An 18,931-nucleotide genomic window follows, 5' to 3' on the forward strand; every position below is an offset into this window, starting at 1 on the left:
TCTTTTGCTTTTCTTGAATCCTTTTTTATTCTTTTTCACATTGAGCATTTTTTTTGTCTTTTGTTTTTCTTTCTTTTTCATTGCCTTTCCTTTTCTTCATTTTTGTGCCTTTTACCACTTTGTTGCCACCCTCGTCTCTCCCCTCAAACTTATACTTTTGCCATGTTCTCAAGGAAAGATATGGTGCCAAGAGAGGGTACCTTTTAGAACGGGTATAGGCTTGTCTCATGGTTCTTGAAAGAAAAAGGTCTAAGGCTCAAAAGGGCTAACTAGGGATCATATCATTGGTAGGATATGGAATTTTCAAGCTATTATTTGGATCAAGGAGGGCCTATGATCACATCTCAAGTCAAAATTCACTTAGGATTTCGCCTCAACAAACATTCGGGGCAAGTTCTAGACCAATGGCTTGGGACTTGGATTTGCAATTCAATTACTCACCACACAAGCTAAAGGATCGCTAAAGACATAAAGTCGGGGGTCCACAACGACCTTAGATACGATTTGAGCACATAATGGTCCCAAAAAACCACTTGATGATTATCGGTCAATACAAGAGTCTCAAGGTCACGACTTTCACCATCCTAACACAACATTTTGTCTTTGACCATGGGATCAAAGGCAAATGTGCTAGGCCCAAGTGAAGCTTTGTTTGAGGTATCCTTAACTATAAAATTCTAAAAACAAAAACAAAAACGGACTCAAACCCTTAAGAAGGTTGTCACGCCATCCATCATTGGGAAGAGCCATCCGGTTCACACAACACTCCACCTTTGGAAATAACCGTGGCATTAAGAAAACTAAAGGCTTATTGAAAACATCCAAAACAAAACAAAATCTACGAACATAAATAAGAAGCTAAAAACGGAAAAAATTTGCGAAAATAGAATGAATATATACAATATGGGATTTGAATATACAACGGGGATGAATATATACAATGATGTAACTTTATATACAGGCCCAAATAAAGATGAAAAATGCGATAAAAGTAATTAAATATCAAATTATATACAGACCAAATGTGAAAATCAAGAAAGCATAAAATGAATCAATATATATAGTCATCGAAAAATGTAGGACGCACCCCCTCAAATAAAAGCCGGCATTGTCCCCAATGCCAACTAGTCCAAATAAGCATAAAAAATAATAGAAAAAGGATATGAAGACTCCCTAAGCCTTGTCGGTCTGCGTAGGATCATGGATGGTCCCTAGGTCCTCTGTGTGCTCGGGAACATCAGACTGGTTCCCGGTGTCCTGCTGCTCAGCTATTGGGACCTGGGCCTGGACCTGGATAGGCTCTGGTTCTGGTACACCCTGTGGCTGACTGGAGGAAGTCTCTACTGGGTTCGCCAACTGGATGATAGCATCATTGGCTCTAGCTGCTAGAATTGGAGGTCATTGTGACTGCTCTGGCAGTGGCTCGGCTGCTAGAACTGGGTCCTCAAACAATAGGTCTAAAGGCAGTTGGTCTGCCTTCAACTTGTCAACATCCGCCCGCAGCTCCTTCACGGACTCCTTGGAGGCCCGTGTCTTTCGCAGCTTCTTATGCTCCTTAGCAAGCTCCTTGAGAGCTTTGCTAAGCAAATCAACTGCCTTTGTGAATGCATCCTGGGTAGTAAGTATTTTCTTTTGGTTCTCAAGAATCTCTTTCAAAGCATCCTCAATGGATTGTGGGACCTGTGCTAGCTGAGGTGCCGACTGAGCTGCAATAGTGGTAGTCAAGGTGGACAACTTGGATGAAGCAGTATACATCCAGTTGTTGATACTCTGAAGAGTCTGACTCTATCGGTGGGCAGTGATAGGATGGGCCCGAGAATATGGGATCTCCGGGCCTGCTAATGTGGAAGGGCCAGGAGGAATGGCTGAAGATGTGGAAGGTCCGGGAGGCATCTCAACAGAAGTAGAGGCAGGCTCAGCGTGGGCCTCTACCGCAACTGGCTCTTCAAACTGGCCAGTTGAGACATAAGCAGGGGCTTTGTAGTTCTTATCCTTAGGGTTGTCATTCCCCTTCACGTTATACCAAGAGAAGGGGGCTGTCGCCTTGACCTTGATGTCGTATGGCCTCTTGTCCACCTGCAAGTCTCGGAAGTACATAGTAAGGGTGTTGGGAAAGGGATAGTTCCGGTCGCTCTTGGCACCCACTATAGAAATGATCCGGGACATCACATTCCCCACATTGATGGGGTACCCCACCATAGTGGAAGCAACCAAAATAGCCTGGTGGAGAGGAAGTGTCTGGTCATGGGTACTTGGGTTTAACCGGCTGCACACAAATGTCTCCCAGCCCCTCGCCTCAAAGTTTAGGGTCCTCCGTAGTATTTTGACCTCAACAGTCAACAACTCCGGAATAGTACCTGGGATTGCCAAGTACTGAGCTAACCATAGACGGACCTCCTCGCCTATCTCCAACTTTGCCATATAAAGAGACTCATCTTCCTCATTAAAACCCAGGTATTCGTTGAGCGACTTCTCGTCAAACAACACCTTGAGGTTCTGAGCCTTGGTCACTTTGGAACCCTTTACGATGTGGGCTACATTACAATAGAACTCTTTGACCAAGTGTTTATTGGTATCCACGCAGTCATCTAAGAAGTGCTCCCAACCCACTCTCGTTCTGAACTGTCTATGCACGTCAGGGTTGTGGGGTAAAAGATCTCTGTCAATGAAACTTCGCTCCGGTATCAATTTTCTCACCGGCCACCACTCCTTAAATTTGTGGTACGCCACCTGGCTCACGAACCTATCCTCCCAAACTTCAGGTTTTCTAGTTCGGGCAATGCCCCCAACTTGAGGCTCACCACCCTCAACTGCCTCCTCAACCCCTTGCACTTCCTCTTCACCTCCGTATGCACCCTCCCCAGATAATGAAGCTATGGGGGAGGTGGAGAATTCACCACTGCCGGCTGCTGAGCCCTCAGATGACTCAGTAGAAACATGCTCTGGTGCTTGGGCAGTGGGTGATGGTGGAGGAGTGTCATCTGTCAATCTGAAACTTAAGTGGAAATGTGTTGGTACTAAGTCTGAAGAAATATCTTGGGAAGGAACATACTCATTCCCCGACTAATCACAGGCTCTATCAGTTGCTTTAATTGCCTTTCTCATCTTCTTTATGTTTTGACGAGCCTGGGAAGTGAGTTTAACCAATCTTTGCTTCCCTTCCCGGGAGGAATCATCTCTGCCGGGTTGTTTGGAGCCTTTTTCTCTTTGTTTAACCATTATCTGCAAACACAATCATCTTACATTGTTAGTATCAATAGAAGCAGTGAGCAACATTTATGCAAAAAGGATTGCAGACAGAATTGAAAAGTTGCAGCCAGGTTGCAGAAACAGCCTAGTGCGGACCGTATAAAATGGAGTGTGGCCGCACAGGGACCACCGCGGACCGCACAATAATGACCGCGGTCCGCACAGGTATGAGGTTCAGTCTACCCATCCTCTAAATCTTACCAGTGCGGCCCGCACAAAATGGTACCGCAGCCGCATTGGGCCAGTGCAGACCGTACAAAATATAGTGCGGCCGCACTGGGCAAGGGTCTCCTTGACATAAGATCATCAGTGCGGTCCGCACAAAGTGGTACTGCGGACCGCCATAGGGCACTGCGGACTATATAAAAACAATTGCGGTCCGCACAAAGTGGTACTGCGGACCGCACTAGAGCACCGCAGACCGCATAAAAATGACTGCGGTCCGCACAACATGCCCAGAAGTGGCACAGAGTTAGGGTTTATCATAATTGCCTTAAAGTCCAATTTTCCACTAAATTATTGTCCCTAAACGATTTACCCAGTCCATAAAACTACTAAGTCCACAGAAATCAACCTTTAACTAATCTAATCCTAGAGTTGAACTAATTATAGGAGGAAGAAGAAGAAGTATAAGATACGAAAAGAAAATGAAAATAGAACAAAATTACAAAATTAAACATGGAAGAAATGAGTGTAATGTTACCAGATTATGAGGTGGAGTGAAGTTAATCAATGCTAAGCAAGTTTTCACGATCAATTTCAGGGAGTGAACAGTAATAATATACTTTGAGATTCAATTATGTGAAAAGAGTAAAAAAGGGGTCCCCAGGGTCTATTTATAGAAAAGCCCCTAGGGCCCAGCCTCACCTACCAGTGCGGACCGCACAAAATGGACCGCGGTCCGCACTAGACTGTTATGATCAAGCTTGGCCCAGTATCCCATTGCGGTCCGCACAAAACAGACCGCAGCCTCAGTGGTCCACCGCGGACCGCACAAAGTGTAGTGCGGCCGCAGTGGCAAACTTCAGAGAGGTATCATTTTGGCATTCACCAGTACGGATCGCACAAGTGTAGTGTGGCCACACTGGCAACTTCAGAGACTGAACATTTTCTTCACTATGTCTTGCACTGCATCAACATAATCCTTGCAATATTTCACAACCAGTTAGACCAAAAACCAATCCTAAACTACAAAGAAAATCAAATAAAACAAGAAGAAAAACACTTGGGTTGCCTCCCAGGAAGTGTCTGATTTAACGTCGCCGCACGATGCATGTTACCACCATATCATTTGAGATGAAGGAGCGCCACCACGTGGCTATCATCAAACTTTCCAAGATAATGATTTACCCGGTGCCCATTAACTCTAAAGACTTCACCATTTTTGTTTTTCAAATCAAGAGCACCAAAAGGGGTCACAAACACAACTTCAAACGGTCCACTCTATTTGGATTTGAGCTTTCCCGGAAACAGACGTAACCGGGAGTTGAACAAGAGAACCAAATCACCTACGTTGAACTCCTTTCCGTGAACATATTTTTCATGAAGGTACTTCATCTTGTCCTTATACAAGGACAAACTGGAGTAGGCATGGAATCTGAATTCATCGAGTTCATTGAGTTATTCAACACGAAGATTAGCTGCAACATCCCATTAAAGATTCAACTTCCTCAAAGCCTACATGGCTTTGTGCTATAACTCAACCGGAAGATGGCATGCTTTCCCAAACACCAATCGATACGGAGACATCCCAATCGGAGTTTTGTAAGTCGTCCAATAAGCCCATTGAGCGTCATCTAACTTCTTCGACCAATCGGTCCTATTTGCATTAACCGCCTTTGACAAGATACTTTTGATTTCTCTGTTGGATACTTCCATTTGACCACTAGCTTGAGGATGATAAGGGGTCGAAACCTTATGATTGACACCGTACTTGGAAAGTAATGTGTCGAAAGCTTTATTGCAAAAATGAGACCCCGCATCACTAATAATCGCACGAGGAGTGCCAAACCTTGTGAAAATGCTCTTTTTAAGAAATTCAACAACACTCCGGGCTTCATTGTTAGGAAAAGCCATGGCTTCAACCCATTTTGAGACATTGTCAACCGCCACAAGAATGTAAGTATTCCCACAAGAGCTAACAAATGGACCCATGAAATTGATGCCCCAAACATCAAAGATATCCACAACAAGAATGGTATTGAGAGGTATCTCATCCCTTTTTGAAATTCCACCCGCTCTTTGGCAATCGTCACACCTCTTCACAAAATCACCCGCGTCTTTGAACAAGGTGGGCCAATAGAATCCACAACTAAGAACTTTTGAGGTGGTCCTCACCCCACCATGATGGACACCATAGGGTGAAGAATGGCAAGCCTCTAAGATACTCAATTGTTCTTCCTTCGGGACACATCTACGAATCACACCATCCGTGCAAATCTTAAACAAGTATGGCTCATCCCAATAGAAATCCAAACTATCTCGCTTGAGCTTCTTCCTTTGGTTAGAAGAGAGCTCACACGGGATTACTCCAGTCACAAGGTAGTTGGCAACATCGGCAAACCATGACATATCATTCATTGACACCGCAAAGAGTTGCTCGTCGGGAAATGAATCATTGATCTCAAGGCCATCACAAGGCCTCCCCTCCTCCTCCAAACGGGATAAGTGGTCTGCCACTTGGTTCTCACTACCTTTTCGGTCCACAATTTCTAGATCAAATTCTTGAAGTAGTAACACACATCTCACCAATCTTGCCTTGGACTCTTTCTTTATCATCAAATACCTAAGGGCAGCATGATCGGTATGCACTATAACCTTGGCCCCCATAAGATATGGCCAAAAATTTTCCATTGCAAACACGATAGCCAACAACTCTTTCTCAGTGACTGTATAGTTCCTTTGAGCCTCATTCATGGTCTTGCTTGCGTAGTACACCGGATGAAACATCTTATTAACCCTTTGACCCAGAACAGCCCCAACCACAACGTCACTTGCGTCACATATGAGCTCGAAAGGCAAGCTCCAATTAAGTGTGGTAATGATTGGGTTAGTGGTCAACTTAAGGTTGAGAAGTTCGAATGCTTGCATACATCCCTCATTGAACATAAACTTTGCATACTTTTCTAGCAACTTGCACAAGGGGTTTACCACTTTTGAAAAATCTTTTATAAACCTCCGATAAAAACCCGCATGCCCAAGAAAACTCCTCACCCCTTTGACGGAAATGGGGGGAGGAAGCCTTGAAATCACCTCTATCTTGGGTTTGTCAACTTCAATTCCATGCTTTGAAATTTTGTGACCCAACACTATACCCTCTTCAACCATGAAATGGCATTTTTCCCAATTGAGTACGAGGTTTGTGTCTTCACATCGGGCCAATACTCTATCCAAATTTCTCAAACATTCTTCAAAGGAATCACCAACTATACTGAAATTATCCATGAAGACCTCCAATATATCTTCCACCATGTCGGTGAATATAGCCATGATCTATCAGAAATGGGGTAGACAACCCTGGCATCCAACCATTTGATCACTTCTTTCTTCACCACTTCTTGCATAACCTCGTTCAATCTTCTTTGATGCTCCAAGGAAAGCTTTGCATCAGCCTCTAAGATAATTTTGTGCATACAAAATGCGGGGCTTATTCCCCGAGTATCAGCTAGAATCTATCCAATTGCCCTTTTTCGCTTTTGAAGTACCGCCAAAGTGGCCTCAACCTGCATGTTAGTAAGGCAAGAAGGAAGAATAAGTGGTAAAGTAGAGTTTGAACCCAAGAATTCATACCTAAGGTGTGGAGGAAATGGTTTCAACTCTAACACCGGTGGCTCCTCAATTGATGTCTTTGTTGGTGGAGTTTTCTGGTTTTCAAGATCCAAATACAATTTTCTAGGCTCATAAGAATAAGAGCCCATCCCATGTAAGGAATTCACGCACTCCACTTTACTTGCATCCTCATTGACATCAAGATTTAATAGCACGGCCTCATGAGGATCCTCCACGTTGATCATAGCACTGGTATCATTCACAATCACAACTGTGACAAGGTCTACAAATGAGCACATCTCGGTGCTATTAGGTTGCTTCATAGACTTGCAAACATGGAAAATGACCTTTTCATCTCCCACTCGAAAAGTGATCTCACCCGTTTCAACATTAACCAATGCCTTCCCCGTTGCAAGGAAAGGTCTGCCCAAGATAATAGGAACCTCATAGTCCACTTCAGAATCCAAAATGATAAAGTCGGCCGGCAAAATGAATTTGTCCACCCGGACAAGCACATCATCAATAATGCCCAAAGGTTGCTTCATCGATCGATCCTCCATTTGAAGTCTCATTGAGGTTGTCCTAGGTTGCCCAATACCTAAACGTTTTGAAAACCGAGTAGGGCATTAAATTGATACTAGCTCCTAAGTCATATAGAGCCTTGGCAAAATCCGCACTTCCAATGGTGCAAGGAATGGTGAAAGCACCGAGATCTTCAAGCTTCGGGACCATTGAATGCACTATATCACTAACTTGGTAAGTCATTCTTATAGTTTCATAATCCATAGAACGCTTCTTTGTAATCAAGTCTTTCATGAATTTTGCATAACCCGGCATTTGTTCAAGTGCCTCTACCAAAGGCACATTAATAGATACGCTCTTCATCATGTAAATGAACTTTTTAAACTGATTATCAGTCTTCTACTTCGCGAGCCTTTGAGGATAAGATGGAGGTGGCCTTGGCAAAAGAGCCTTGGCTTTTAGCATAACAGGCTCTGGCATGTCAATTATGTGTTCCCTAGACGGGTTCATATCATTTTGGGTTTCCACCTCGACTTCTTGAATATCAATCCTTACTTCATTGTTCACATTTTCATCAACCACATCTTCAACTACCAAAGGGACTTCGTCATCTTGCAACTCAACATCATCATCCACGACTTGTTTTTGCTTAGAGACATTCACATCACCGCCTTTCCCACTTCTTGTTGTGACATCCATAACATGATTGTTCCCACCCTTTGGGTTTACTACCGTATCACTTGGTAGAGAACCCTTCAGGTGAATATTCAATGACTGAGAGATTTGGCCTAATTGCACCTCCAAGTTTCGGATAGAGGTATTGCTGGAGAAGCTAACTGTGCATCAGAATCCACATTCCTCTTCATCATCTGCTCGAACATCATTTCAATTATACCCATATCATTACCAGAAGAACTAGGACCTTGAGAAGGGAAAGGGGGTGGATTGTTCGGTTGTTGGTACATTGGGGGCCTTTGAAAGCCTTGCCCCCAGTTGCCTTGGTTTCCATTGTTGTTCCACCTGCCTTGATTATTGTTGTTGCTCCAATTGTTGTTATTTCCATTCCAATGGCCTTGGTTGTTGTTTTGATTACCGCAATTGTTGTTTTGGTTGTTGTTGTTCCAATTGCCCCCACCTTGTTGTTGATTGCCCCAATTTCCTTGGGGTCGCTATTGTTGGTTTGAAGAGTTGCCTCTATTGCCTTGATAGTTGTTGACATATTGTACCTCTTCACTTTGGTCATCATAACCATCATTTTGACACCCATCATATTCATCAACAAATTGCTCAGAATTTCCTTGATTTTGTTGCCTCCTTTGACTTCTCTTGTTGACAAGCATACTAACACCCTCTATGGCATTCACTTGGCGAGGATTCTGAACTTGTTGTAAATGCGCCTTAGCCAATTGGTTCATAGTAGTAGTAAGCTCAACTATCACTTGCCCATGGTCGTGCAATTCCTTGTGCAAATGGATAACCATAGGGTCACCTTGAGGAACATTTGCTCTACTCTGCCATGCTGAAGAAGTGTCCGCCATTTCATCAAGTACTTCACATGCCTCATCATAAGAAAGCTTCATACAATTGCCCCGGGCCAATTGGTTAACAATGCATTGATTTGTAGTATTTATGCCTCGGTAGAAGGTTTGTTGGATCATGGCCTCGGTCATATCATTATTTGGGCACTCATTCACCATCGTTCTATACCGCTCCCAAATCTCATGCAAAGGTTCCGTGGGCTCTTGCTTGAAGGCTAATATTTCATCTCGAAGTGCCGCCATATGACTAGGAGAGAAAAATTTGGCAATAAACTTATCCGCCAACTCATCCCAAGTTATGATGGAATGGTTGGGGAGTCTCTCGAGCCAGTCTAATGCTTTCTCCCGAAGTGAGAAAGGGAAAAGTCTCAATCTCAGCGCATCCTCGGATACATTCGTCTGCTTTCTCCCCCAACATGTATCTATGAACCCCTTGATATGTTTGTAGGCATTTTGATTTGCAGCGCCCATGAAGTACCCACGCTGCTCAAGTAAGGTCAACATCATATTGGTCATCTGAAAGTTGCCCGCCCAGATTCAGGGTGGGACAATAGCACTTGCGTAGCCCTGGTTCAGTAATACTCTGGGAGCCACTCTAGGAGGAACCAAGGGAGGGTCTGGAATATTGTCATTTGGATTAGCATTGGCATTCCCGCCTCTCCGTTGACCTTGATGTGCATGAGGCACCTCATCTTGCTCAAGATCATCTACCTCCTCCCCCGCTATCACGTTTACAAGAGGGTCATTAGCGTTGTTTAAAGTCATGTTGGTACCTGAGTAGTGACATAAACAAGTAAGTAACAAAGAAGCAAAGAAGAACAATACACAAACTAACTAAATAGATAGCCAAAACTGTTAGCTCCCCGGCAACAGCGCTAAAAAGTGATTGCAGCCTACTCTGCACTACTAAAAAGTAGGAAGATAGGGTTGTAATAGCTTTTACCCGATTTGTGGGTCGGAATCGATTTCCACAGGGAGCTAGGAATAGAGTCGAGTATCTATTTAGAGTGGAATTGTGTATTTGTTCCAAATATCACTTCCAATCATTTTTAGTTTTTCTTTAACAAACTATTATTATCAACTACTAATTATAAATGCAAATAGATTATTCTAAACAAGAATTGCTAAATGTTGTATCTAATGGATAAAAAGGCACTAGGGTAGTGACTTTCACCTAGGTGGCTAATTGTCGGGTAATTTCTTCTAAGGCACGATTGATATGATTGGAGAAATATGCTATAACCGCTGCACGATTTTACCCACTCTCACACCTCTCGGTAAAAAGAGTAATTTTGCCCAATTGACTTTCTCAAGACCAAATGGGTAGGCAAATTTGCTCAAGCAACTAGGGTTCAAGTCGGGTATTTACTCTCTCGAGGTTTAGCCTTTAATTGGGACTATCAATTCTCTTGAGTCCATCCCAATTCCTTGTTGGGTAAATTTTGGAGACTTAGGCTCTCTTTCTCAAGAAGAGCCAAGTCAACTTAGCACAAACTAGTTTTTGCAACCACCAATTTATAAATTAAACCATAAAATTGACCCAAATAACAAACACTCATAGTCAATCTAGCCCTAAATCACAATACCCATCAATTACCCACACTAGGGTTGATCCACAACCCTAGCTAATGGATTTAGCTACTCATGCTTGAAGAGAATAACAAATAATTAGATGAAGCTAAAGGCATATTAATTAAAGAATAAAGTAAATACATAGATTTTATCGTTAAAACTAAGTTAATATGCCCAAAATGGCTACAGATGGTCTTATCATGAGCGCAGCTCAGTTCAGAAAATAGTTGATAATATTTGATACCCTAAAAATGGAAAAAGGTTTTATTTATACTAAGCTGGAAAAACTTGACAAAAATGCCCATGCAGGGTCAGTGCGGACCGCACAAAATGGTGTGCGGCCGCACTAGGCTCTTGACTCTGCAATTCCAACTCTCTGAACCCAGTCTCTGCAGACTGTGCAGAATGGACCGCGGCCGCGAAGGCTTCCAATGCGGTCCGCGTAGAATGGACTGCGGACCACACAGGCTTGAACCCTGGCACTTGACATCTCTCTGAACATTGCTTCTGCGGACCACATGAAATGGTGGTGCGGCCGCGGTGTCTTTAGTGTGGGCCGCACAATATCTATTGCGGCCGCACTGCTTTGATGCCTTCAACTCCAGGTCTCTGAATCGCCCTAGTGCGGACCGCACAAAGTGTACTACGGCCGCACTAGACCTGTTTGTCCTGATTTTGTCTTGTCTTTGGTACTTGTGCAAGTTTTACTCCTTTTGATTTGATCTTTGACATCTTGTCACTTTGTTGATCAAACCTGCAATCAAGCACAACTTATGAGTCTTTTGGGACTATTTTGTATATAAATTTATAATCAAAGCGCAAGCAAGAAGGAGCATAAAATGCGTCAAAATCCCTAGTTATCATTAAGCTAATGAGAGAGCTGATAGTTTCTCTAAGTTATAGAAGGCTTAGTATGTCCTGAATGAACTCAAAGGAGTCTAAGACTAGTAACATTAGGAATAGATGAAATGTTGCGCTGGTAGTGGAATAAGGGCGTAATTGTGATGGATAAAGGATGAAATTTGGGCCTCCGAAGAGGGGTATTTCCTGAATTGTAAAAAAATTAGGATACCCATGTAAGTTAACTCAGAAGGGATCTAAGTTTCAATAGACCAATCCTTGCGAACGGAGTTTACGGGCATTGAAGGACAGATTAACTTCAGCATCGATTCTAACACTTCCAGAAGGGACCGATGGTTATGTTATCTATTGTGATGTTTCAAGTGTGGGATTGGAGCGTGTGTTGATGCAGCTTAGAAAGGTTGTAGCTTATGCTTCTGGACAACTAAGTAAGCACGAGAAGAACTACCCGACCTACAATTTAGATTTAGCTGCGGTGATTCATGCACTAAAGATGTGGAGGCACTACTTGTATGGCATTCATGTTGATATCTATATGGACCATAGTAGCCTCCAGTATATCTTCAAACAAAAGGAATTGAATCTACGTCAAAGGAGATGGTTGGAGCTACTTAAAACTATGACATTGATATTTTATACCATCCGTGGAAGACGAACGTAGTAGCCGACGCCCTCAGCTATAGACCTATGGGTAGCCTACCGTATTTACAACCAGAAAAGAGAGGAATAGCCCATTAGGTTCATCAGTTAGCTAGTCTTGGAGTTCGGTTACTGGACTCAAGTGATATTGGAATTATTTTTCAGGATATGACAACATCCTCTTTAGTAACTGAAGTAAAGGAACGCCAGTACGAGGATCCTGTGTTAGTTCATTATAGGGATACCACCCTTTAGAAGGAGAAGAAGCTATTTGAAATTACAAAAGATGGGATCCTCAGATATCGAGGACGATTATGTGTACCTAATGTTGGAGGGCTGCATCGGCAGGTTATGGGAGAAATTTACTATTCTCGTTATTATATCCATCCAGGGGCAACAAAGATGTATCATGATATCAGGGAAGTGTATTGATAGAACGGAATGAAAAAGGATATAGCAGAGTTTGTTGCTCAGTGTCCTAACTGTCAGAAGGTTAAAATCGAGCATCAGAAACCCGGTGGGTTATTGCAAGCTATGGAGATTCCGACTTGGAAATGGGAAGTAATCAATATGGACTCCATCGTAGGCTTACCTCGTACCCAGCGTAAGTTCGATTCGATATGGGTGTTTTTTGATAGGCTTACAAAGTCAGCCTATTTTCTACCCATTAGAACTACATATTCCTCATAAGATTATGCGAGGCTTTATATCACGGAGATAGTACGACTGCATGGTGTCCCTATATATATTATCTCGGATAGAGGAGCTCAATTAACAGCTAACTTCTGGAGGTCCTTCCAAAAGGGATTGGGGATTCAAGTAAGTCTTAGTATAACATTTCATCCCTAGACAGACGGACAGGCTGAGAGTACTATTCAGACACAGGAGGAAATGCTACGAGCTTGCGTAATAGACTTCAAAGGTAGCTAGGATGATCATCTGCCGCTTATTGAGTTCATGTATAGTAATAGATACCATTCCAACATTTAGATGGCTCCATACAAAGCTCTTTACGGACAGAAGTGTAGGTCGCCTATAGGATGGTTTGATGTTGGATAATCTGGATTACACGGGCCAGACCTGGTTCAGCAAGCCATAGAAAAAGTAAATCTTATCTGGGATCGACTATTGACAGCTCAGAGTCGTCAGAAGTCATATTCTGACGTGCGGTGATGAGACTTAGAGTTCAGAGTTATTGACTGGGTATTCTTAAAAATGTCGCCTATGAAGGGTGTGATGAGGTTTGGCAAGAAAGGCAAACTTAGCCCACAGTATATTGGGCCTTATAGGATCATTCGGAGAGTGGGACGAGTAGCTTATGAGTTAGAGTTGCCCTCGGAATTGGAGTCTATCAATTCAATTTTTCATGTATCTATGTTACGGAAGTGCATTGGTGATCCACCTAAGTGATGCCTACAAATGATGTACAGATTACAAAGAATTTGTCATACGAAGAAATTCTGGTTGCCATTCTAGACCGACAAATCCACAAGCTATGGAATAAGGAGGTAGCCTCCATGAAAGTACTTTGGAGGAACAAGAAGGTGGAATAAATGACTTGGGAGGCCGAGGAAGACATGAAGTCTAAATACCCGGTGTTGTTACAGAGATGATCTTGCCGAAGTTATATAGATCACGGGGAGTTGAACATTCAAGGACAAATGTTTTTAAGGGGGGGAATGATGTTACATCTCGCATTTTCGTACGTTAAAAGTTTTGTCTTCGGTTAACCGATGTGGACTCGGGGATGAGATCATCTTGACGTTAACGTATTTACGTTATTTTTAACATGCGATAAATAAGTGTTATGAAGGATAAAGGGTGCACGGATTAAAGAACATATGGCCACGGTAGTATAATATATAAAGTATGTATGGAGTATTTTTAAAAATAAATAGAATTTTAAGTAATTTGGGGCAATTTTTAAATTATGCGGGTAATTGGTTAATTACCGGGTAACATGACATTATCCGATTAACTAATAAGCGGATAAAACTTAATTAAGTAACTCCAAAAACGTGGCACAAATGCCACAAGGCAAGAATGACTCATAAGTCATCTATGCCATATGACAACTTATAAGTCAAATTAAAATCCAACTAACAATAAGACTTGAATAAGTCTTGTCTTTATTTCATTCTTAGGTCCAAATAAGATCAGAAACGTTTCCTTCTTAAAAGGATTCAAGAAAACATTAAACACTTGATGTTAGCATAATAAAAGGCCAACCAGTCCATACCCATTATAATATCAAGTCCTACCCAACCGAACACCACATACCTTATCCTTGTTTATTATCAAATTTATCACGGGCCATTATGACGACATCCATATATATAAGTAATAGTATTAAGACTTAACTCACATAATTAATTTAGAAAAAGGTTTATATACACAGGGGTCGACTATGCCGTAGACATATCATACCCAAAACTATATACATGATATCGTCTGCAAAAACCTCTAAGTAGGAATAACCATAATATATACAAGTTGGGATGGGGCTCCCTACATCCTCATAAAACAACCAAACACATTTAGAACCCTGACTTGGTAACATTCCAAGAAGAGGTGAAATCCACTAACCAAAAACTAATACTTGGAGGAAGTCTATAGTAGAGGGTCCTCGCCTCGTCCTATATAAGAACCTCGATCGGACACACTTTGAAGCGGAATCTTCATGTCCTTATCAGTCACCTTCCTCCTCTTGGCCAGACTACTATCTTCTTCCTTTGCGTATCCCATAACATATACCGATGAACCTTGATTGACAGACTCCCAAAACTGTGGACTATCCAGAACCGCAGAAGAGCTGGTATCCATAAATATCTTGACATAGTTTTGAGCCTGAGGGAATCCCGGCTGTGCCAATCCATGCACTACTCCTCTCATACCCTTGTCAACGGGCTGTAAAACTTAGGGTCTTGGTGAGGTCGAAACTCCTCTCACCCCATCTACTACCGGAGTGGTCGAAACAGCTCGAATGGATGACTCATATGGATCCTTCTTAATAGAATCCATGATCTATGATGGGTCTGAATCCATAGTATAACTATCTCTCTTTCTAACACCTTCATAGCCTTCTGACCCGTGCTAGCGGCTGTAGTCTTTGGATGCATCGCTGAAAATGTAACACATCGTTAGAAACATGAATGCTTATATCGCACGATCTAAGATAAGAAGAGAGGATAACATCCTATATATCATGTAGCCTCATTTCTATAAGTGTGGTGCACAACACACCCATAAACAAGACTCTACTAGACACGGTCTGTAGACAACCCTAGGATAGAACTGCTCTGATACCACTTTTGTCCCGACCTAAACCAATGGGTCACGACGGGTACCTGAGTCCTACCTGTCAAACAACCCTAAACATGCGTCTAAGATATGAACCTGAATAACATCTGCTGAATTATGAAAATAACATACGTGAAAGAAACCTGCCATTAAGGCATATGTGCGTATACAGGCAGAATACAGTGGGCGAGCCGGCAAGGCTGCTATAGACAACTATACATCCAAAACTGAAAGTCGTCAAGGCCACATACAACCCAACTAGACATACTGTCTACAGACCTCTAATAGAAATATAACTGTACAAAGAAGGAACTGAGCCATGTCATACCCATATACATATATATATATATATATATATATATATATATATATATAAACGTATCATACCAAAACAAAAAGCAGCTCCGGATCAAGTGGAGCACGCCAACTCTCGCTGATCAAGAATCCTAAGAAGGGGGACCGTCAGCTTGCCTACCTGCACCTGCGGGCATGAAACGCAGGCCCCGTAAAATAGGGTATCAGTACGAAAAATGTTCTGAGTATGTAAGGCATGAGAATAAGTACATAAAAGACATATGTGAAACATGGAATATAGAAATACCTTTAAATCTGAATAACTCTGTAAATTTTAAAACGCTTATAATATCATGCACATGCGTATAAATGTCGTGCCATGCATAGGTATGGGTGTACATAATATCATCAAGCCACTGAGGGTATCCCATCATATCGTCTCAGCCACTGTGGGAAACATCATCAACATATACCAGCTGATCAGGTGGTGGTGCGTATATAATGCCATAACCTCTTCTCATATCCCATATATATATACATACATATATACGTGCATATAACGCCATTTGAATCATATTTCAGCCACTATGGGCAACATCATCATCATGTACCAACTGATCAGGTGGTGGTGTGTATATAACGCCGTAACCTTTTCTCATATCCCATATACATACGGGACTCGGAGGTATATTTTAGATGATGACTGCTTAACCCTTTATATTTCCATCAAAAAGGTTGTAACCCTAGACCATAAATTATGTTACTTTCACGTGTCTTTCAGGTCTAATATCATCATTTGGCGTGGGCTAGCTTTTTGCCTATCATCTAAAATTGTTAGTATAATTTTAACTGTTCAAAAATAAAAATTGTAATTAAGAGATTACTGACCGTGGGTATTTTCTTTCCTTAAAAATAGTACTTCTTCAGATGAACAACATTCCAACTCGAGGGTAGAACTTTGTCATCCATTTTTTCCAGTTCATATGCACCTTTTCCAGCGATACCTCGAACCTTATAAAGTCTTCCCAATTTGGACTCAACTTTCCTGCATTGGCTGCTCTTGTGGATTGAAAAACTTTCTTGAGTACGTATTCCCCAATCTTGAAGTATGTAAGATGAGATTTTCGATTGTAATATCGCTCAATAATTTATTTTTGCACAGCCATCCTTATCAAAGTTGTTTCTCTCCTTTCTTCAAGCAAATCTAGATTTACCCGCATCTCCTCCTCATTTGACTCTTCGGTTGCTTGGGCATATCTCGTACTTGGCTCTCCTATTTCAACTGGAATTAAGACTTCAGCACCGTACACAAGTGAAAATGGTGTCTCTCCCGTACTTATTTTTGATGTTGTTCGGTAAGCCCACAAGACTCCAAGTAACACCCCTGGCCTCTTACCTTTTGACTCCTCTAGTTTTTTCTTCAAGTTATTAATAATAACTTTATTTGTTGATTCAGCTTATTCATTGTCCACTGGATGATAAGGTGTCGAAGCAATCCTTTTAATTTGCAAATTTCGAAGGAATTCTGTGATTTGTGCACCTATAAACTGTGAGCTATTATCGCACACGATTTCTTTTGGAACTCCAAACCGACAAATGATGTTCCGCCAAATGAAGTCTCTGACCTCTTTTTCTCGTACCTGTTTGAAGACACCTGCTTCTACCCACTTAGTAAAATAATCAGTGAGTACTAATAAAAATTGTACCTTGCCTTTGGCTTGTGATAGTGGACCTACGATATCCATCCCCCCACTTCATAAAATGCCACGGTGCAACAAACGGATGTAATAACTCTATTGGTTGATGCATGTTGTTACCATATCTTTGGCACTTGTCACATTTGGCCACAACATTTTCTGCCTCTTCCTCCATTTTTGGCCAGTAATACACTGCTCTGATTAATTTTTTTGACCAAAGACCTTCCTCCGGCGTGATTTCCACAATGTCCTTCATGTACTTATCTCATCACATACTCCATTTGAGAAGGTCCGAGACACCTTGCTAGAGGGCCACCGAACATTTTTTGATATAGATTGCCTTGATCCAAACAGTAACGAGCAGCCTTTCGACGAAGTTCCTGAGCCTTTTTCTTATCTTCAAGTAGTATTCCGTACTGCAAAAAATTGACAATCTCGTTTCTCCAATCCCAAGTTAAATTATTGAAATTTACCTCGTTTTTATCTTGGTTGAGTGTCGAATGAAACAAATGTATTACATAAGCATTCTCTTCATTTGTCACTTCTGTAGCGGATGCAAAATTAGCTAACGTGTCTGCTTCGACATTTTCGTCTCTTGGTATCTGCACAATTTTCCAAGTTTGGAATTGTCTAATCAAATCTCGTGATTTTTCCAAATATTGTTGTATCCTCGCCTCTCTAGCTATACAAGTCCCTTGAATTTGATTAACTAAGAGTTGCGAGTCTCTTTTGATTATGACTTGCTATATTCCGAGATCTCATGCCAATTCTAAACCTGCAATCACAACTTTATATTCTGCTTCATTATTAGTAATAGAATGGTATTTTATGGCTTGTCGTATAGTCTCTCCCGCAGGTGGGATTAGGACAATGCCTAAACCCGCTCCTTTTACATTTGAAGAGCCATCGGTAAACAAGGTCCAAGTACCTAGATTAGACCCGTTAAATACATGCAATTCTTTTTCTGCTTCTGTTACCATCCCTTGGCTAAAGTCTGCCACAAAATCTGCTAAAACCTGTGATTTTATTATAGTTCTAGGTTGATATGTGATGTCATATTCACTTAGTTCTATAGCCCATTTGTCTAACCTACCTAATAACTCTTTCTTATACAATATATTACGTAAGGGGTAGGTCGTTACTACAGAGATATGATGACATTGAAAATAAGGTCTTAATTTTTCGGATGTCATAATCAATGCTAGAGCAAGTGTTTCTAAATGAGGATATCTAGTTTATGCATCCAATAAAGACTTTCTAACATAATAAATCGGAGATTGTTTACCTTTGTCCTCTCGAACTAATACGGCACTTACCGCTACTTCTGAAATGGCAAGGTAGATGAGTAGATTTTCTCCGTCCTTTAGTTTAGCCAGCAACAGTGAGTTTGACAAGTATGCTTTTAAATTTTTGAGCGCTTGTTGACATTCTTCAGTCCATTCAAATTGACTTTGCTTTTTCAAAACTGAGAAGAACTTAAAGCTTTTCTAC

General features: G+C 41.7%; 1 protein-coding gene across 1 annotated transcript; it reads right to left on the bottom strand.

The window, feature by feature from the left end:
• Positions 1–6,920: 6,920 nt before the first annotated feature.
• Positions 6,921–7,577, bottom strand: LOC138875910 (uncharacterized). Its single transcript, XM_070154791.1, has 2 exons — positions 7,203–7,577; positions 6,921–6,971 (listed from the first exon to the last, which is right to left on the bottom strand). The coding sequence occupies exons 1-2, from the start codon at positions 7,575–7,577 to the stop codon at positions 6,921–6,923; spliced, it is 426 nt and encodes a 141-aa protein (XP_070010892.1).
• Positions 7,578–18,931: the final 11,354 nt, after the last annotated feature.

Source organism: Nicotiana sylvestris, chromosome 1 (assembly GCF_000393655.2).
Source record: "Nicotiana sylvestris chromosome 1, ASM39365v2, whole genome shotgun sequence".
Lineage (NCBI taxonomy): Eukaryota > Viridiplantae > Streptophyta > Magnoliopsida > Solanales > Solanaceae > Nicotiana > Nicotiana sylvestris.